Source organism: Saimiri boliviensis, chromosome 10 (assembly GCF_048565385.1).
Source record: "Saimiri boliviensis isolate mSaiBol1 chromosome 10, mSaiBol1.pri, whole genome shotgun sequence".
NCBI classification, from domain to species: Eukaryota; Metazoa; Chordata; class Mammalia; order Primates; family Cebidae; genus Saimiri; species Saimiri boliviensis.
The window spans coordinates 88,368,927-88,385,535 of NC_133458.1; the positions used below are offsets into that span (position 1 = coordinate 88,368,927).

Genomic DNA, 16,609 nt, shown 5'->3' on the forward strand with positions numbered 1-16,609 from the left:
GCAGTGGTGCACTCTCAGCTCACCACAACCTCCGCCTCCCGGGTTCAAGCAATTCTCCTGCCTTAGCCACCCAGCAGCTAGGATTGCAGGTGTGTGCCACCACGCCTGGCTAATTTTTGTATTTTTAAGTAGAGACAGGGTTTCACGATGTTGGTCAGGCTGGTCTCAAACCCCTGACCTTGTGATCTGCCCACCTCAGCCTCCCAAAGTGCTGGTATTACAGGTGTGAGCCGCTGCGCCCGGCTTGTATCTTATCTTTGATTAAGTATGAATACTTAGACAATGAAAGAACTGGTTTGTGACATATGATAACTGAAAGTAACTAGTTCCTGTGGCGGTGGATTGAGTTAAAATGTTTTCCCAAGCTTGCTTCCCCCCCACCCCAAGTTAATCCAGCATTCTAAGCAAAAACAAAGGTTATGGTACAGGTCTGTGAGATAGCATTCAAGCAACACAGGGTCTTTTGTTGGGGTCAGCAGAGAGATCAGTAATCATCATTATTCTGGGATAGAGTTAGTAACCCCCTTAAATTAACAGTAATTACTGCTTTCTCAACTGAGACACTGTTCATCATAAAATACGGGTTTGGGATCTTTATACTTGTATGAGTGTCTTGGGACAGTTGATAATTGTGGCATTTCAGATTCTAAAGGTTTTTTTTTTTTTTGGTATACAGGTCTTTTCATGTGATTAATTTTTACAATAAATGTCTTTTATTTGGCTTAGTAATAAAATTACTACAGTTATTTAAAGGTTGGCATTTACCAGTCCATTTAGGTGAGTTTATTCCTCAAGGGTCAATCAGGTCACTTCAGAGGGGAGCTTAGATCTTTATTCAGACTGCACTTCTGATTCAGGACGCTGAGTGCACAGCCTGTGGTAATTCCGGTAGGGAAAGTACTTGTTGCTCCTGTATGTTCACAGCACTGCTTTTTCCCGTGGGTGACAGTGCACCTCTGTACACCACTGTGCTGCTCACTCCAGGTGCTGACCCTCGCCAGCAATGAGCGCATCGCCCTCACGCCCTCCATGAGGCTTCTGTTTGAGATACATCACTTAAGGAGCGCAACCCCGGCCACTGTTTCCAGAGCTGGTATTCTGTTTGTGAACCCACAAGATCTGGGCTGGAATCCGTGAGTGTTTCTTTTTTGTTTATTGTAGTAAGTTGTATGTAACATTTACCATTTTAATAATTTTTGCTTAAGCACATTCATGTCATTGCACAGCTATCACCACCATCTGTCTCTGGAAGTTTTTATCTTCCCATACTGAAACTCTTACTTAACTCTTAAACAGTAACACCTCATTCTCCCCTTCTCCCAGCTCTTGGCAACCTTGATTCTGCTTTCTGTGTCTGTGAATTAGATTACTCCAGGTACCTCATATGAATGGAATCATACAGTGTTTGTCTTTTTGTGACAGGTTGATTTCACTTAGCTCAATGTCTTCAGAGTTCATCCACTTAGCAGTATATTGCAGGATTTCATTTTTTAAGGCTGTATGATATTCCATTGTGTGTATATAGTATATTTTGTTTACCCCTTCATCTATAAATGAACACTCGGGTTTCTTCTGCCTTTTGGCTATTGTGAATAATGCTGCTGTAAACATGGATGTGCAAATAGTTCTTCAAGACCCTGTTTTCCATTCTTTTGGGTAGAACCCAGAAGAAGAATTTCTAGGTCATATATTAATTTTAATTTTAATTTTCTGAGAAACTACATATTTTTTCCACAGCTGCTACTCATTTATATTCCCACCAACAGTGTATGAGGGCTCTAATCTCTCTGCATCTGTGCCAGCCCTTGTTATTTTCCTTTTTTTTTTTAACAGTTAGCCATGCTCATGGGCATGAGGTCATATCTCATTTTAATTTGCATTTCCCTGATGATTAGTGATGTTGAACATCTTTTCATGTGCTTATTGGCCGTTTGTATGTCTGCATTGGAAAAATGTTCAGATAAGTTCTTTGCCCACTTTTTAATCAGTGCTTTTTAAAATTGTGTATGGATCTTGTTAAAATCTTAGTATAAAATTCTAAATATATGCTTACTTGAAGAAGATATTAGCAATTAAATTTCAGGCTAATGAATTAGGCTAATTTAAAGATAATTACTTAAGCGCTGGAATACCTTTGTCATTTTTACTTGGACGTTACCTCGTTCACATATCTTGAACATGTTAACTCGGTAAATATTTGTTGAGTAAGTGAATAGATAATGAATGCTTATATGGAGCACTTATGTAAAAAGAAATCACTTCGGTTTTACATGTTTCGTGTATATATACTTCGCATGCATGAACAGTTGCAGTGCTTTGGTTTAGAGCACCTTTAATTGGCCCAGTTGCTTACCCCTCAAATGCTTACACTTTCTACAGTTCACCCTGGTGTTAACTTGTCACCTCCAGCGTTTCCACTCGGAACTGTAGGAACTGCTGAGCTCTGCCAGTGAATCCATGCTTGTGCCTGGCATGCTTCTTATGTCAGAACCCTGTTCACCCCTGTGGACATACTCTCCATTCGTCTCACCGTGTTCTGTGCCCCAGGGGCTGTCCTGTCTGGACCACATTAGTGAGCTCCTTGCCTTCTGGCTCCTGGTTGGTTTGGCCAGTGAAGAATCCTGGCAGGAAGTGAGAAGGAGAGAGGAGAGTGAGGTCAGGCTAGTTATTCTTCTTCCCAACAGGGTCATGCCAGGACGGTTCTGTCCCTCAAACTGCAGGTCACAGCTCTTCTTGTATCTCTCCATCAGGGTTCTTTCCTTGAGGTTCTGGCAGTCCTTCATTCTCCTGTCCCTCCAGGAATGGGTACGGCAACCATTCCATGTTATTACCCTCTTGCCATGGCACTGTCCCTTCCATTTTCTCTATTCCCTGCCCACACTTCTGTAACTAGTCCTTTTATTGATCCTTCCCTTATTATCCTGATTTGGGGATGCCATCCGTTTCCTGCTGGGGGCCTAACTGACGTCCTTCTCCAGGTTGCCTTTCCTCTGTGTACTGACTCCTTATCTCTAACAGCACAGTAGAGCCATGCCCAGGCTTTTGTTTTTGACAAGGCTTTTTTGGATTAGCTTGGGGGGAAGGAGTGATTTTTAGAAGTCTCAAATGGAGTGTTTTCCTTGGGGTAATAACTTCTTTCCACACCTAGGATTCTGTCTCCTGGGATACTTATTGTTTGGGGGCTACCTGAAGGAGTCTCTCCAGCAGCCCTGACTCCCTCTGTACAGAGAGCTCAGGCACCACAGTACATGGCAGCATTTATTTCTTTCAAGAGACCCCTTACCCCTCCCGAGTGTGCTCTGATTTCAGTAAGGAACCTCACAGCTCCCAAGGCATATGTAATTCAGTCTGAGTCCTGGCCCATGGAGATTTGTGCTCACAAAAGCTTGGTCGAAATCCCTATTTAAAGAAGGATTTTCATGCAATACATCAAAGGTCACAGGTTAGCTAGCGAGACACCCAACTTACATTCCTAAAAGAGTTAAACAACTCTGTCTTCACCATTGGATTTTACTTTTGGAGGTTTTTGTTTTATCCAGAATTAATGTGTAGGTATTACTTTTCGTATGTGTGACCAAAGAATTCATCCAGGTCATTTTCCAAAACAATGTAAATCTTCTCTAAAAGGTATTTTTATATTTTCACCTCCTATTGCAATAAACTTTCAGTGAGTCACAAAATGGCTATTTTAGAGAAAAGGGTATTTTTTCCACTCCATAGTTATTGGATACTTTAACATCTTTAATGTCATTATATTAACAAAGTGATAGCTTTATAGTTATTAATTGATTTAATACTCAGTTACCTTCTGAGATAGACATAATTATTAACTTTTCCAAGTGAATCTCTGAAGTGTCAACGTTTTGTTTGAGTCAAAACTTTGAAATAAAGTTGAAAACCATGGAAAAGTTGAAAAGTAGTACAGTGTGCAGCCTGAGACGCTTTTCTTGCAATCACTAATTGTTACCATTTTACTACATTTACTTTCTCTCTCTCTCTTTCCCTGGCATACAGGCACATTTTCTACTTTTATCCATTTTTGCTGAAATACATGAAAGTAAGTTGGAGGCATTAAGAAACACTTCATCCCTAAGTCTGATTACTGAAGAGCAGATCCTGGTAGATGACTCTTGGGAGCCACAGCTTTGTATCATACTCTTTCTTCTGTTACTTGAACTTATTCTTCTGGCTTTGCATCACTAGTAGTTGTACCTGAATCAAATGAACTTATTGTCTTATGTCTCTGCAATCCCACTGTCTCATCTTTGGATACTGTATATACTTATAAACATGCAACTTCAGAAACAATTGGTATACACTGCTAGTCAGCATGTACTGCTAATGTCTGCCGCTTTTCCAGGCCATGGTGAAAGAGGCCTTCAAGCTTCCTCTGAAGGTAGACTTACAGTCTCTTCAGTTCCTTCTCTCCTATACAACAGGTTCCAGTCCCAGAGGATTGAGTAATAAATAAAAAGTTTTCAGAGCTCTGAAAACTTTGGCTGCACTAGAAAGTTTCAGAACTACAGGGTTTAGACTTCACTTGATAAACCTGGAGCAGTTATGGAGGAGGGAAGAACAACCGAGCTGCTGACAGGAGGACTCGTGCAAATTCTGAAAAGCCAAAATGCTTTGTTAATGACCTATGTATTGGCATGAAGATGATGCATTGGGGCATTCCACTGTAGCCATTTCCAGAGGTGCACACAGTATGAGTGATCTTTTCTGTGGTCTTTCAAGGAAAAAATATGCCACTTTAGTATGCCATTTTCAATTGTATGTAATATAATAGTAGTCATGTTCACATCTGTTGCATCTTTGAGAAATCATAAGCAACATTTTTTTGTGAAGCGGTGTTGCAACAATTGCACACAAATGCAGCTCTAAGCTTCAGTGTTTGTTGAAGGTAACAGTTTCTCCTTCTAAATTTAATGTCTTTTAATGTCTGTTTTATTCTTAAACTAGGAAACTTTAGCAATAATTTCTACATAAATTTTTTAACTGTCCCTATTCAGCAACATAGCCATTTTTGCTCTCAATCCTATGCTGTGTAGTGTGATTGATCCCTAGCAGAGGTGATTTGTCTGCACCCTCTTCTTTTCTCAGGTAGAATCAGCTCTTAACCACATCTCAGTTTGGCTGGACTGACTTTTTTCTGGAGCAACTCCCACTACTGGAAGTAATTTGAGAAATAGCACCATTTGCTAGTGGGTTTGGTGGATTTTCTCTGAGACTTTAGCTGCTGCTGCTGTGACTCAGTGAAGTTGCTATTATTTACACATTAAGTGCAAAGCTCACTTTTTCCTTCTGGGCTATTTTTTGAAGTTACTGCTTCTAGTTATCCTTGCAATGGCTTCCTGCTTCCACAGAACCCTGGAAGAAACTTTGTTGGGAACTGAGTGTGGGCTTGTTATATCCATCAGAACCCAGGATGCCAGCTCTTATGCCCAACAGGTCACCACTGCCTTTAGAAGATACAAAGGGAGATGGAATCATGATCTGAACCTGAGTTTCCCAATGCCACCAACTCTACTAATGAGTAGTGTTTATTGAGAATTTATTTGTTAGATACTAATGTAAGCACTTGGCACATGCAAACTTACATAATCCTCACAACCACCCCAGGAAGTTTCAATGATTATCATCTCCATTTACATAGGAGAAAATTGAAGCACGGAGAGGTTAAGTAATTTGCCTAAGGTAGCACAGTTAAAAATGGTGGGACTGAGATGCATATCCAGGCAGTCTCACTTTAGACTTGCCTTTCCCTGAGAAATTCTCTTTCGACCTTTCTTGATACGCTCTAGATGCAAAGGTTCCACTTTCCACTCTGGCAGCGGATAGGGGGTAAAGTCAGTAGCTGGGAGGGTGGCCTTCATTCCTTTGTCCCAGACACTGACGCCTGCTTTCCATTGTTCCGTGGTTCCCACCGTCACCACCACACACAGACATTACCAGGTTACTCTTACGCAACTGGACTTCCACCGAAAAACCATTTCTCTCGGACCCGAAAAACTTTTGACGGTTGACACTTTGTAAATTAATCAGAGTTGCAACATCATTGACTATTTAATAAACTCTATTGTGAAGCCTTGTGAAAAGCAAAAGGAGCCTTTTGTCAGATAATCAATCATCTTGCCTTAATGTCTTCTGATGCTCAAAATGTAAAATCTGGTTTGCTTAAAGCAAGGTGTCGCTAAAATTGATCTGTGGTCATACTGCGTCTCTGCCAATTGCTAAATGCATTTTTTCCCCTGGCTTCATCCTTAATGAGAACTTTCTGAGGGATTATTTTTAGTTTAACCTAATACATGTTTGCCCTATAGACTACTACAGGTGCTACTAAGTCATGCTTTGTTTTGCTGATATAATTTTACTAATAATTAAGGATATTTGTGTGTGTGTTTTTTTTTTTTTTTTTTTTTGAGACGGAGTTTCGCTCTTGTTACCCAGGCTGGAGTGCAATGGTGCGATCTCGGCTCACCGCAACCTCCGCCTCCTGGGTTCAGGCAATTCTCCTGCCTCAGCCTCCTGAGTAGCTGGGATTACAGGCACGCGCCACCTTGCCCAGCTAATTTTTTGTACTATTAGTAGAGACGGGGTTTCACCGTGTTGACCAGGATGGTCTCAATCTCTTGACCTCGTGATGCACCCGCCTCGGCCTCCCAAAGTGCTGGGATTACAGGCTTGAGCCACCGCGCCCGGCTAAGGATATTTGTTGTATCAAATTGATAACATTTTGTTTCAGGTTACACACACACACACACACTCTCTCTCTCTCTCCCTCCCCCCTCCCTCTCTCCCTCCCTCCCTCTCTCTCTCTCTCTCTCTCTCTCTCTCTCTCTCTAATGGCCTATCAGAGCCACCTATTCGAAACTCGTTATTATCAGCTATCAGGTTGGAGTTACATTTGGTCCATTGGAAAAGGAGGCACTTTGAAATAGCCCCTATGGAATTTTCATCTTTTTATTTGTAACTTGATTTCTCATTACTAAATAATTGATGCCAAGATTAATCATGAAAAATCGCAAGCTGTTTTCATAAGTAAGGCCTACACTGGGGGAATAGTCTCACCCCTTCAGGAAATGACATACTGCACTTCCTCATAAATGCTCAGTAATGGCCTACTTATATTCCATTATGTTTGGCTTCTAAGTGCTATTAGGAGTTTCTTTTACAGTCTTTTCATTAAGGTAAAATGGCCATTAAAACAAGTTTTTAAAGGCCATTTAAAAATATTTGCAGTTTGAGAAATAGAATGAACTCACTAAACATGTCCCTGAAGTGTTGCACCAAGCTGTGTTGAAGGAGGAAGCTTTTGACTTGGTGAAATTCTGCTTTTCAAGCCTAGTGTTCAATAAAAGCTTTTCTGTGTTCCTTTTCAGGTATGTGGCCAGTTGGATAGACAGAAGGCGGCATCAATCAGAAAAGGCCAATTTGACTATTCTTTTTGATAAATATGTCCCCGCATGCTTGGATAAGCTGAGAACAAGCTTTAAAACCATCACTTCAATTCCTGAGAGTAGCCTCGTGCAGGTTTGTCTCCCGTTATACCATTCCAGTCCTGACGTGGTATTGTTTGTTGATCAAGACAACAGAAGTTCTTGCTTGCCCAAGGAAATGAAAGATTTCCAGAACTGTTAGATTGTTCCAAACCTCCTGCCCTCACCCACCATGTTCCCTGGAGCTTTTTGTAAACGTCTGCTATATTCTGTTAGCATTTAAGTTTGAGCTCTGATTCTTTTCACAATCTTGTGAAAGAAGGTTGGAACCATATTTCATTGATTTTTTTTTTATATCCCCAGATAGTTCTTAGCACATAGTAGGTGCCAGATAGGTGTTTGTTGAATCATTGTGTTCCTTTCCAGTATCTTAACGCAGAATTAGAAGAACAAAGTTGCAATAGCCTTACTTATTTTTCTGGTTCCTAAGTAGCTTTCCCAGAGAAGGTGCTCAATATGTTTTCCTTTTTTTGGGATGGAACCTCGCACTGTCGCTCAGGCTGGAGTGCAGCGGCACCGTCTCACCTCACTACAAACTCTGCCTCCTAGGTTGAAGCAATCCTCCTGCCTCAGCCTCCCGAGTAGCTGAGATTACAGGTGCCCACCACCACACCCAGCAATTTTTTTTTCAAATTTTTAGTAGAGATGGGGTTTCACTATTTTGGCTAGGCTGGTCTGAAACACCTGACCTCATGATCTGCCCTCCTTGGCCTCCCAAAGTGCTGGGATTACAGGCATGAGCCACCGCACCTGGCCAGTATGTTTTCTTAATAAAATAAATCTGTGCAATTAAAGATGCCAGCCAGAGAGTAAGAGAAAGCCTCTGAATTCTAACATCTAGGTGCCACCACTCACAGACCTCCTCCTCCCAAAAATATTCGTGAAGGCGTGTCAGTCTGGATGAAGAGTTCATAATATCCCAGGGATACATTTTTTTCTGATCTTCATCTTGAGACAGCTGGAAAGAGTGAAGGGTACATGTGATATGTTGTCATGGAAGCCAGTGAAAATAATTCACAGCACACAGAAATGAAGGTTGTGATCTTAATCTCGGCATGAAGAAAAACTATCCCAGCCCTTACAAGTAAAAAACTTCACAAAAAGGTTTACGATTACAAACCCCCACACCCTTTTTCCCTATAGAATCAAAATTGCTTTCTATGTACTTTGTTACCATTAAGTGACTTTGTTACCAAATTTATTTGACACTAAATTAGAAATAGTCACAAGCATAATAAGAAGAGAAATTCTGTTCAGGTTTTTGGATAATCCACACACCAATTAAATAAACGATAGTCTTCAACAGTAATTATCTGAGGTATAATTTATTTCTGAAAGCAGGTCTGAATTTATTCATAATGAATTAATTATGTAGTTAGCCTAATTAGACTTCCTCTGGTGTAATACTTGCAGAAAAGCATGATCGTGTTCTTTCTCAAGTTGGCTTGTGTATTTGTGTGACTCTCTGTGGTGTGAACTTTTCCATTCAAGAGCAGTGTGAAAATAGGTCAGTAGGAATTAATATGACTTTTGCTCTACTTCTTTCTTCTGTAGTATTCAGAAATGGCATTTAATTGTTTAGCTCCTGTTAGGCTGTTGTTTTATAGAGTAATTTCTCTTCTCTTGTTACTAGCAGGTATGGATATTTGAGACCAAAGTGAGTATAAGAAGATAGTAACCTGAAATGACTCTCTTGAGAAATTAATGCACTCTTTTCTGATATATGACATTTCTTTAAGTTTGGGAAGGTGTATTAACTCTTTCAGATTATGCATTGAAGTATGATTTTTTTTAAGTGCTGACACAGAACTCAAAATGTTTTTCAAGTACTGTGGAAGAAAATAGAAGCAGCATATGAACTTATTAGTGTATTCATCTCAGCAGATAGCTTCACGTTGAGACCCTTTAGTCTTTTCTGTTTTGATTTCAGCAGTTGCTTAGAGCAACATGGCTTCTACTAAAAATAACAAAGCCTCAGAGTTTTCCACTGTTTTTCTTAATAGCAAATTGGTGAGTTTTATTCTATTAAAAGAGTATTTCAAATTGGGAAATGTGGCACAATGCAAAATAATAGAAATCAAGAAAGAAGACTTAAAAATATAATAGGTCCTCAACAATTGAAATGAAAAGTATTTCCCCGTCTTTTGCGGCAAGCAGGGGAAACACACACACACACAGCCCTGACCTGATTTGTGATCGCTTGTGTTGCTGTGTATGTAATAGAGATGAAAATCTATTGTTGCCTGAAGAAACTGGAGGAAGAGTCTCTTAAGTTTTTAGGACCTGTGGCAATGCTAATTAATGACAGCAGTTTCTGTGCTTTAGAGAGCCAGCCCCCAATCCTGTTCATTCCTGGTTGTTATTTCACATGGTGAAGGCCTCTGCAGCAGCCACGTTCTCTTCCTGCTGATGCAACTGCCCTAAGCACGGGCAAGGTTCGTTAGGACCCCGGAGCGTGTTGCCATTTCACCTGGAGGGTATGCAGAACGTTCCTGAGTTCCTGAACAGCATTTCTTTCAAGGTTAAATTTAGTTTGATGTCCGGAAAACTGCCACAGGCTGAAGCTGCCCGTCCAGCATTCTAAATTTGTGACAACAGGTGGGAAAATGGCTGCCAAAGCACTAATGGAAAGTGGTTTATCTAAATGTCCAGCAAGAGGAAAATATACAAATAAATGCCTGCCCATCCAGTGAAATCTTATGCATCCATCCCAGTGATGGTGTAGAGTAACACTTATTGATAAGGAAAGAGGTCTACAGTTTTTAATTGAGGAAGTGGGTGATAGAACGCCATGTATAAAATGATTTCCTATTTATAAAAAAGTATATATACACATACATACATACATACACACACACCCTTTTTTCTGCTTATATGACATTTTGGTTTGTATCATGATCATTAACTAAATTGTTTTATTTTTAAAAATAGTTTGCTGTTACCTAGACCGTTTTGGTTCAAAGTGACAAGTTTTCTCCTGTTAACTTAGACACCCAAAGTGGTAGTTTTTCTCTCCCAATGTAGCAAATCAGAGTTGGGGAAAAACTGTATACTCTCTCAAGGATAAAGTGGAGTTAGAAAAGTATCCTTTAACTTACTCTACTATTTTTAAAATGTCGCCTTATTTGACAATTTCTTTTTCTTTAGACTGTATGTGTTCTTTTGGAGTGCTTGCTGACTCCTGAAAATGTACCATCTGACAGCCCAAAAGAAGTTTATGAAGTCTATTTTGTGTTTGCTTGTATCTGGGCTTTTGGAGGTACCCTGCTACAAGATCAGGTATGTTTAGAAATGGTTTACGGGACCAGTTTCCAGTTTTGTGTGGGACAGGGTCGGGGGGAGGTTAAAATATGTGATCCATACCTTTTTGTTATATTATGGATTTGTACTGCTTGCCCTGTTCTCTCCTAAGCCTGTGCATTGTCTGGATATTCTCAGAGAACCATCCCTGATGGTTCTAACCCCAGCTGACAATGCCAAATCCGTATCCTCCAGCCTGGCTGTGTCTTCTGAACCTAAGGTTTCATGTTTCCTCACCTCCAGCATGCTTTTCTACAAGAAGCCCCACTCAGCGTGCCTGAGACAGACCTCCTCCTGCCCCGTACTCCAACTTGCCCCTGCTCTTACTTCTTTTCTTTTGCTCAGTAGTACATTCTTTCTAGTAGCTCCAGTTTAAAATGTGGGAAATATCTCTCTTCCTTATTTCTGTGTTATGTGATCTCAGACTCTCTCAGTTTCACCTGCAGAATAGATGCCAACTCTGTTCCCTCTTCTCCATCCCTGCAGCCTAAATTCAGGGGCAGCTCATCTTTAGATTGCCCTGGGTGTCACAGTGTCTTAGTAGCTCAGACTGCTATAACAAAATACCACAGATCGGGTGACTTAAGCAATAAAAATTTATTTCTCACAGTTCTGGGGTCCAAAAGTCCAAGATCATGGTGTCAGCGTGGTTGAGTTCTGGCAAGGACTCTGTTCTCACCTTTCAGGTGGCCACTTTCCCGCCATGTCCCCATGTGACAGAGAGTAGTACTGGTTTCTCTTCTTATGAAGACATGAATCCCATCATGAGGACTCTGTTTTCATGACATCATCTAAATTGAATTATATCCCAAGGCCCCACCACCAAAAACCATCATACTGGAGAGTGGGCGTCAAAATATGGATTTGGGGGTGGGGCATGGGGAGGGTCACGATTTAGTTTGTAGCATATGAGAACCTTCAAATGGGTCTCCCTGTCTCTAGTCCCTCTTACTTCTAACCAGTCTCATGCTCTATTCCCAGTATAGTCATTTGTGAACCATAGTCAACCCTGGGCCAATTCCTTTTGCACTGGTCTGAAATATTCATGCCCGCACAGATTGCTTGCATAGCCCTCTTGTGGCTTCTGAGTTCCTGTGGGAAAACACATGAGAAAAAATTTGCACCAGCACACAGATCCCATGAACTGCCTAGGCTTACCAAAGTGCAAAGTGGGAATTTTTCAACTTTGAAATTTGCTGATCTAATTGCCACCATGCACCTCTATGTGTAATTTTTCTCATGTGATCTTTACTGTGATTCTTCAGGATGTCCTCTTTGCACAAATAAAGTAAAGCTCAGAGGGCAGAGTAACTTGTCCGAAGTCATACTGATGGGAAATGGCAACATCGGGATTCCCTCCCAGTGTGTCTTTCTCCAAAAGCCACACCTTCCATGGCACCTCAGGGCCTCTCATGGTCCTTCTATGGGTACCCCTGAATTTTTACCTTAAAAATAGATTCGACATATTTTCCAGGCTTCCTGATTCTTTCCGGATGTAAATGGAGCATTTACATTAGAAGGCATCACAGCCAAGAGTGACCTCTATTTCTGTTGGTTTGCTCACTGTAGATCCAAAAATAAATGATTGCTATTATTCGTTGGTCAGTTCCACTTCTTGCCACTAGGTTACCGTAACTTACGCCTGATATTATAATAATATATTTGGCACTCACTTGGCCTCCTAGATCTTATTTCAGCCATTCTCAAAAGCCAGATTCCTTCTGTAATTTCCATGTGCTTTCTAAATATTAGCAGCTGGTACTGCATGAGTGAGAGTCAAGTGTTCATGTCAGGGACTTCAGGTGGCTTTCTCAGAGGCACATTTTGCAATGTGTTTGGGTTTCTTGTTATGGAAGCCACATGCAGACAGAAGGCAACCCTCTTCCTCCACCAGGTATTTCTTTCAATATTTACCACAAGTTTTCTCCCTTTCTAGGACTGTAAAATGAGGTGAGATGATGAAAGCGGACATTTTCCCACTTCTCCTTATAATCCCTCGCCTCTCTCCCAGCTGATCCTCTTTTAATCTTTCCGATTTCCAAATGTATCAGCCTTCTCCCTAGTTATATAAGCCACAAGCTGGATATCACTGGCACCTTCCTTTCTTTAGTAGTTAACATGAGCAGCAGCAGCAGCAGCTTAATATTTTCAAAAGGGCTCTAACTACAGAGCATTCAAAAGAAGGCCATGAGGTTGGCAATATGAATGAAACAGACATGAGAAATGTTCTCAGGATAGCTACTTGGTAGCTTAACCAATTGAGTGCCAAATATGTGTCAGGGAATGTGCTTAGAGCTTTATCATAGGGCACCTCATTTATTCTTCAAAGACCATAAAACCCTATATGGATTGGTATGACTATTCTTCTTTTGTAAGTAAAGAACTGAAGCTTAGAAAGGTATATTAATCTACTTCCAGGCACAAAGCTAACCCATGCCTAAGCCAGGTTTAAACAGCAGCTGGCTGACTTAAGGACCTGTATTCTCAACTGAAGTCATTGCAGCCAACCTCCAAAACGAGTTTCAAATCAACTTTCTCTGAATTCCCATAAACTGCCATCATTTCTCACTTGGCTTCTGAAGTAGCCTTCTCACTGGGTTTTCTATTTCTTTGTTTACTCTGATAATTCATCATCCACTCAGAAGTTGGTGATTTTTTGAAATGTACATTAAATCCTATGACATGCTCCAGAGTTGAAAACACTGGAAAGGCTCCTTATTGCCTTTAAGATAACATTTCAAAATTTTTAATTCTATTTACAAGGCCTCTGAATCTAGCCCTGCTTATCTCTCCCTGTCTTCCTCTGCCACTCCCTCCACCACTCGCCCAACCCCAGCTTCTTGAACACACCAAGTTCTTTCATACCACAGGATCTTTGTACATGCTCGTCTCTTCCTGCAGTGGCACTTACAGACGCCTTCCCTGAACTTCCGATTAAAATGAGTTGCCTCTGTTGCTCTCACTTAAAGCAGACTTTACTTTCAAGGCAACTGTTCATTTCTGCATTTGTTGACTTAACTTCAGCTGCACGACACATCCTCATGTTCCTGCCCTGTGTTTTTCCCATAAACTGTGTGAGAGGAGAGACTGTTTTCGTCCCTTGTTTAGAACCAATGCACTTCAGTTGAATGAATTAATGAATCAAACATTTGTCACCAAAATCATTTTGCCTGTGCAGTAGTTAGATGTAGCAAAGCTTGATAAAAAGTGAAAGTTAAATGTAGTCTGCCTACAGAGAATGGTGTCATATAAGTAATATCATGTTGTGGGGTGAAGAAATGTCTTCTGCCATCAATCTGAAAATAATTTAAATGAACCTAAACTCATAACTCATGCATAGAGTGTTAGAAGGATGCACTCAGCTGGTTTGGAAGATGGTAGAGAAAGCTCTCCCCACAAACACCACTACCCTCTGCCCAGTTTATAGGCCATAATCTGGTGACATAGGGATGTCAAAATAAAAGCCCTTTAAAAACTTCTCTGGGGAAAAAAAATCACAATTAAAGTCAAAGATAAGAATGAGATTGCCAAAAGCAATAGATAGACACAGTATTTCTAAGACTTCACCAGACTCACTGTGTCAGGTCAAGCCATGGATATCGGAGTCACTGAACCAGGTGAATATTAGAGGCACCGAGCCAGGTCATCCTATGAATATAGGAAGCATTGAGCCAGGTCACCTGTGGATATGGGAGTAACTGGGCCAGGTTAACCTATGAATATAGGACACACTAGGCCAGGTATCCTGTGGATATAGGAGACACTGGGCTAGGTCATCCTGTGGATGTAGGAATCAGCGGGTCAGATTATCCTGTGGATACAGGAGTCACGGAGCCCGGTCATCCTGTGGACAAGGGCATCACTGGGCTTGGTCATCCTATGGATATAGAGGGGTTTTTCTAGTTGTTATACACAGTTGTCTTTTTCTTTATTTTCCAAACCCTAATCTAGCAGTAAATGGCTTATATCTATAATCATATTAAAACAAGCACCACCCAGTAAGGAGAGCCTGTTTCTTGCCACTGTAAATCTCTCTGGAGGATGAAAGTTGGTCCCTATGCAGTTTTCAGTTGGACCCCTTAGATTTGGTCTGGTGGGAAACCAAGTCCACGCCTTTCTCCATTCCTCCATCTCTCATGCCAGGGATTCCCAGAGTTAGAATTCCAGAGTCCAATGGAGTTTCAATAAGGATTTGTAGGAATGGTATAGAGTCCTCAAGTTGTTTTCTAAGCAAGAGCATTTCTAAAAATAACTTTTTATCACCATAGTTTTATAAGGGAAAAAACATTTTATCACTGAAAGGGCCAGCATTTAAAGGCCAGCATTTAAATCAAATAGTGTTACTCATTTTTAAAAAGTACTCCATTTCTTATTTTCCCCACTTTCCCATAAATTAATGTGAACGTTGGTAGAAGTGAGCACCGCTGTTCACTAGTGACTACCTAGCTCAGGAATTTGCATGATATGCTGTCATTAGATTAAATAACCAACAGGTAATCTGGCATTCACCTAACTTTACTTTGCTTTTTAAGTTAGTTATTTCAGAAAATTTCTTCTTGATGGGTATATGGCAATTTTAGGTTTCTCCCCCTGTGACAGTATTACTTACTATAATTTGTTTTTAATCATTTAAAATACCTTTGAGTCTATCATAAGGATTTCTCTTGTTCTCCGTAGCTTTCTGATTATCAAGCTCACTTCAGCCGGTGGTGGCAGAAAGAGATGAAAGCAGTGAAATTTCCATCCCAGGGAACAATCTTTGATTATTATGTGGACCACAAAACTAAGAAATTCTTGCCCTGGGCTGACAAAATCGCCCAATTTACTATGGATCCAGATGTGCCCCTGCAGGTAGGTGTGTGGAACATAGCAATTGTATTAGCCTATTTTCATATTTGCTATAAAGAAATACCTGAAACTGGGTAATTAATCAAGAAAAGAGGTTTAATTGGCTCATGATTCCACAGGCTGCACAGGAAGCATGATACTGGCATCTGCTGGGCTTCTGGGAGGCCTCAGGAGAAACACAATCCCAGGGGAAGGGGAAGCAGACAGTTCACGTGGCCAAAGCAGGAACAAGAGAGAGTGAGGAGGAAGGTGCTGCACACTTTTAAATGACCAGATCTCATGAGAACGGACTCACTGTCATGAGAGCAGTACCAAGACGGATAGTGCTAAACCATTTATGAGAAGCCACCCCCATGACCCAGTCACCCCCCCACCAGGCCCCACCTCCAGCATTCTGGATTACAAGTCGACATGAGATTTGGTGGGGTCACAGATCCAAAACACATCAGCAATATTCAAGTGACAGTGTGCTAATGTGATCCCTTAAAAAAAAAAAGAAAGTCTTTTTTTCTTTCTTGCCTGGTGAATAAATTACTGTGTTAATATGCTGAGCATATGACATCTGTCATTGGGGGGGAAGAATCTCAGCTATAGGAATGCTTACTGAGATAGCTGTTATAGCTCTCCATCCTCTTTTAAAACAATATTGCAACTTAATTCTGCAATAACATTGTTCTTTATATTTTCCTAGTAATGTTGTGAGTTTGTGAAAATTGGAGGCATATTTCTGTTCAGTGATTCTTATTTCTGACCTTAATGTAAATTTCTTAGCTACCACTTTTCACATATAACTCTTCTTTTACCCTCCAGCAATCAAATGAAGATGTTTAATCTCCTCTACTCACATGTTTCAAGTCACATGACAGCTGATGATCCAAATGAGCCTTTCCCTCTGTCTTTACTGTATGTTTTCATAGATTGCTCTTCTACATTTCCTTTAGAGTCAAGTTATTCTTTGATCA

General features: G+C 40.7%; 1 protein-coding gene across 1 annotated transcript in view; it reads left to right on the forward strand.

Annotated features, from left to right (window-relative positions):
- DNAH11 (dynein axonemal heavy chain 11) overlaps positions 1–16,609 on the forward strand; it is a 396,587-nt gene that overhangs the window by 208,504 nt on the left and 171,474 nt on the right. The window contains exons 42-45 of the mRNA XM_074379604.1: positions 985–1,133; positions 7,383–7,533; positions 10,647–10,778; positions 15,477–15,650. Coding sequence (XP_074235705.1) covers positions 985–1,133; positions 7,383–7,533; positions 10,647–10,778; positions 15,477–15,650 — 606 coding nt within the window. The remainder of the gene's footprint in view (positions 1–984; positions 1,134–7,382; positions 7,534–10,646; positions 10,779–15,476; positions 15,651–16,609) is intronic.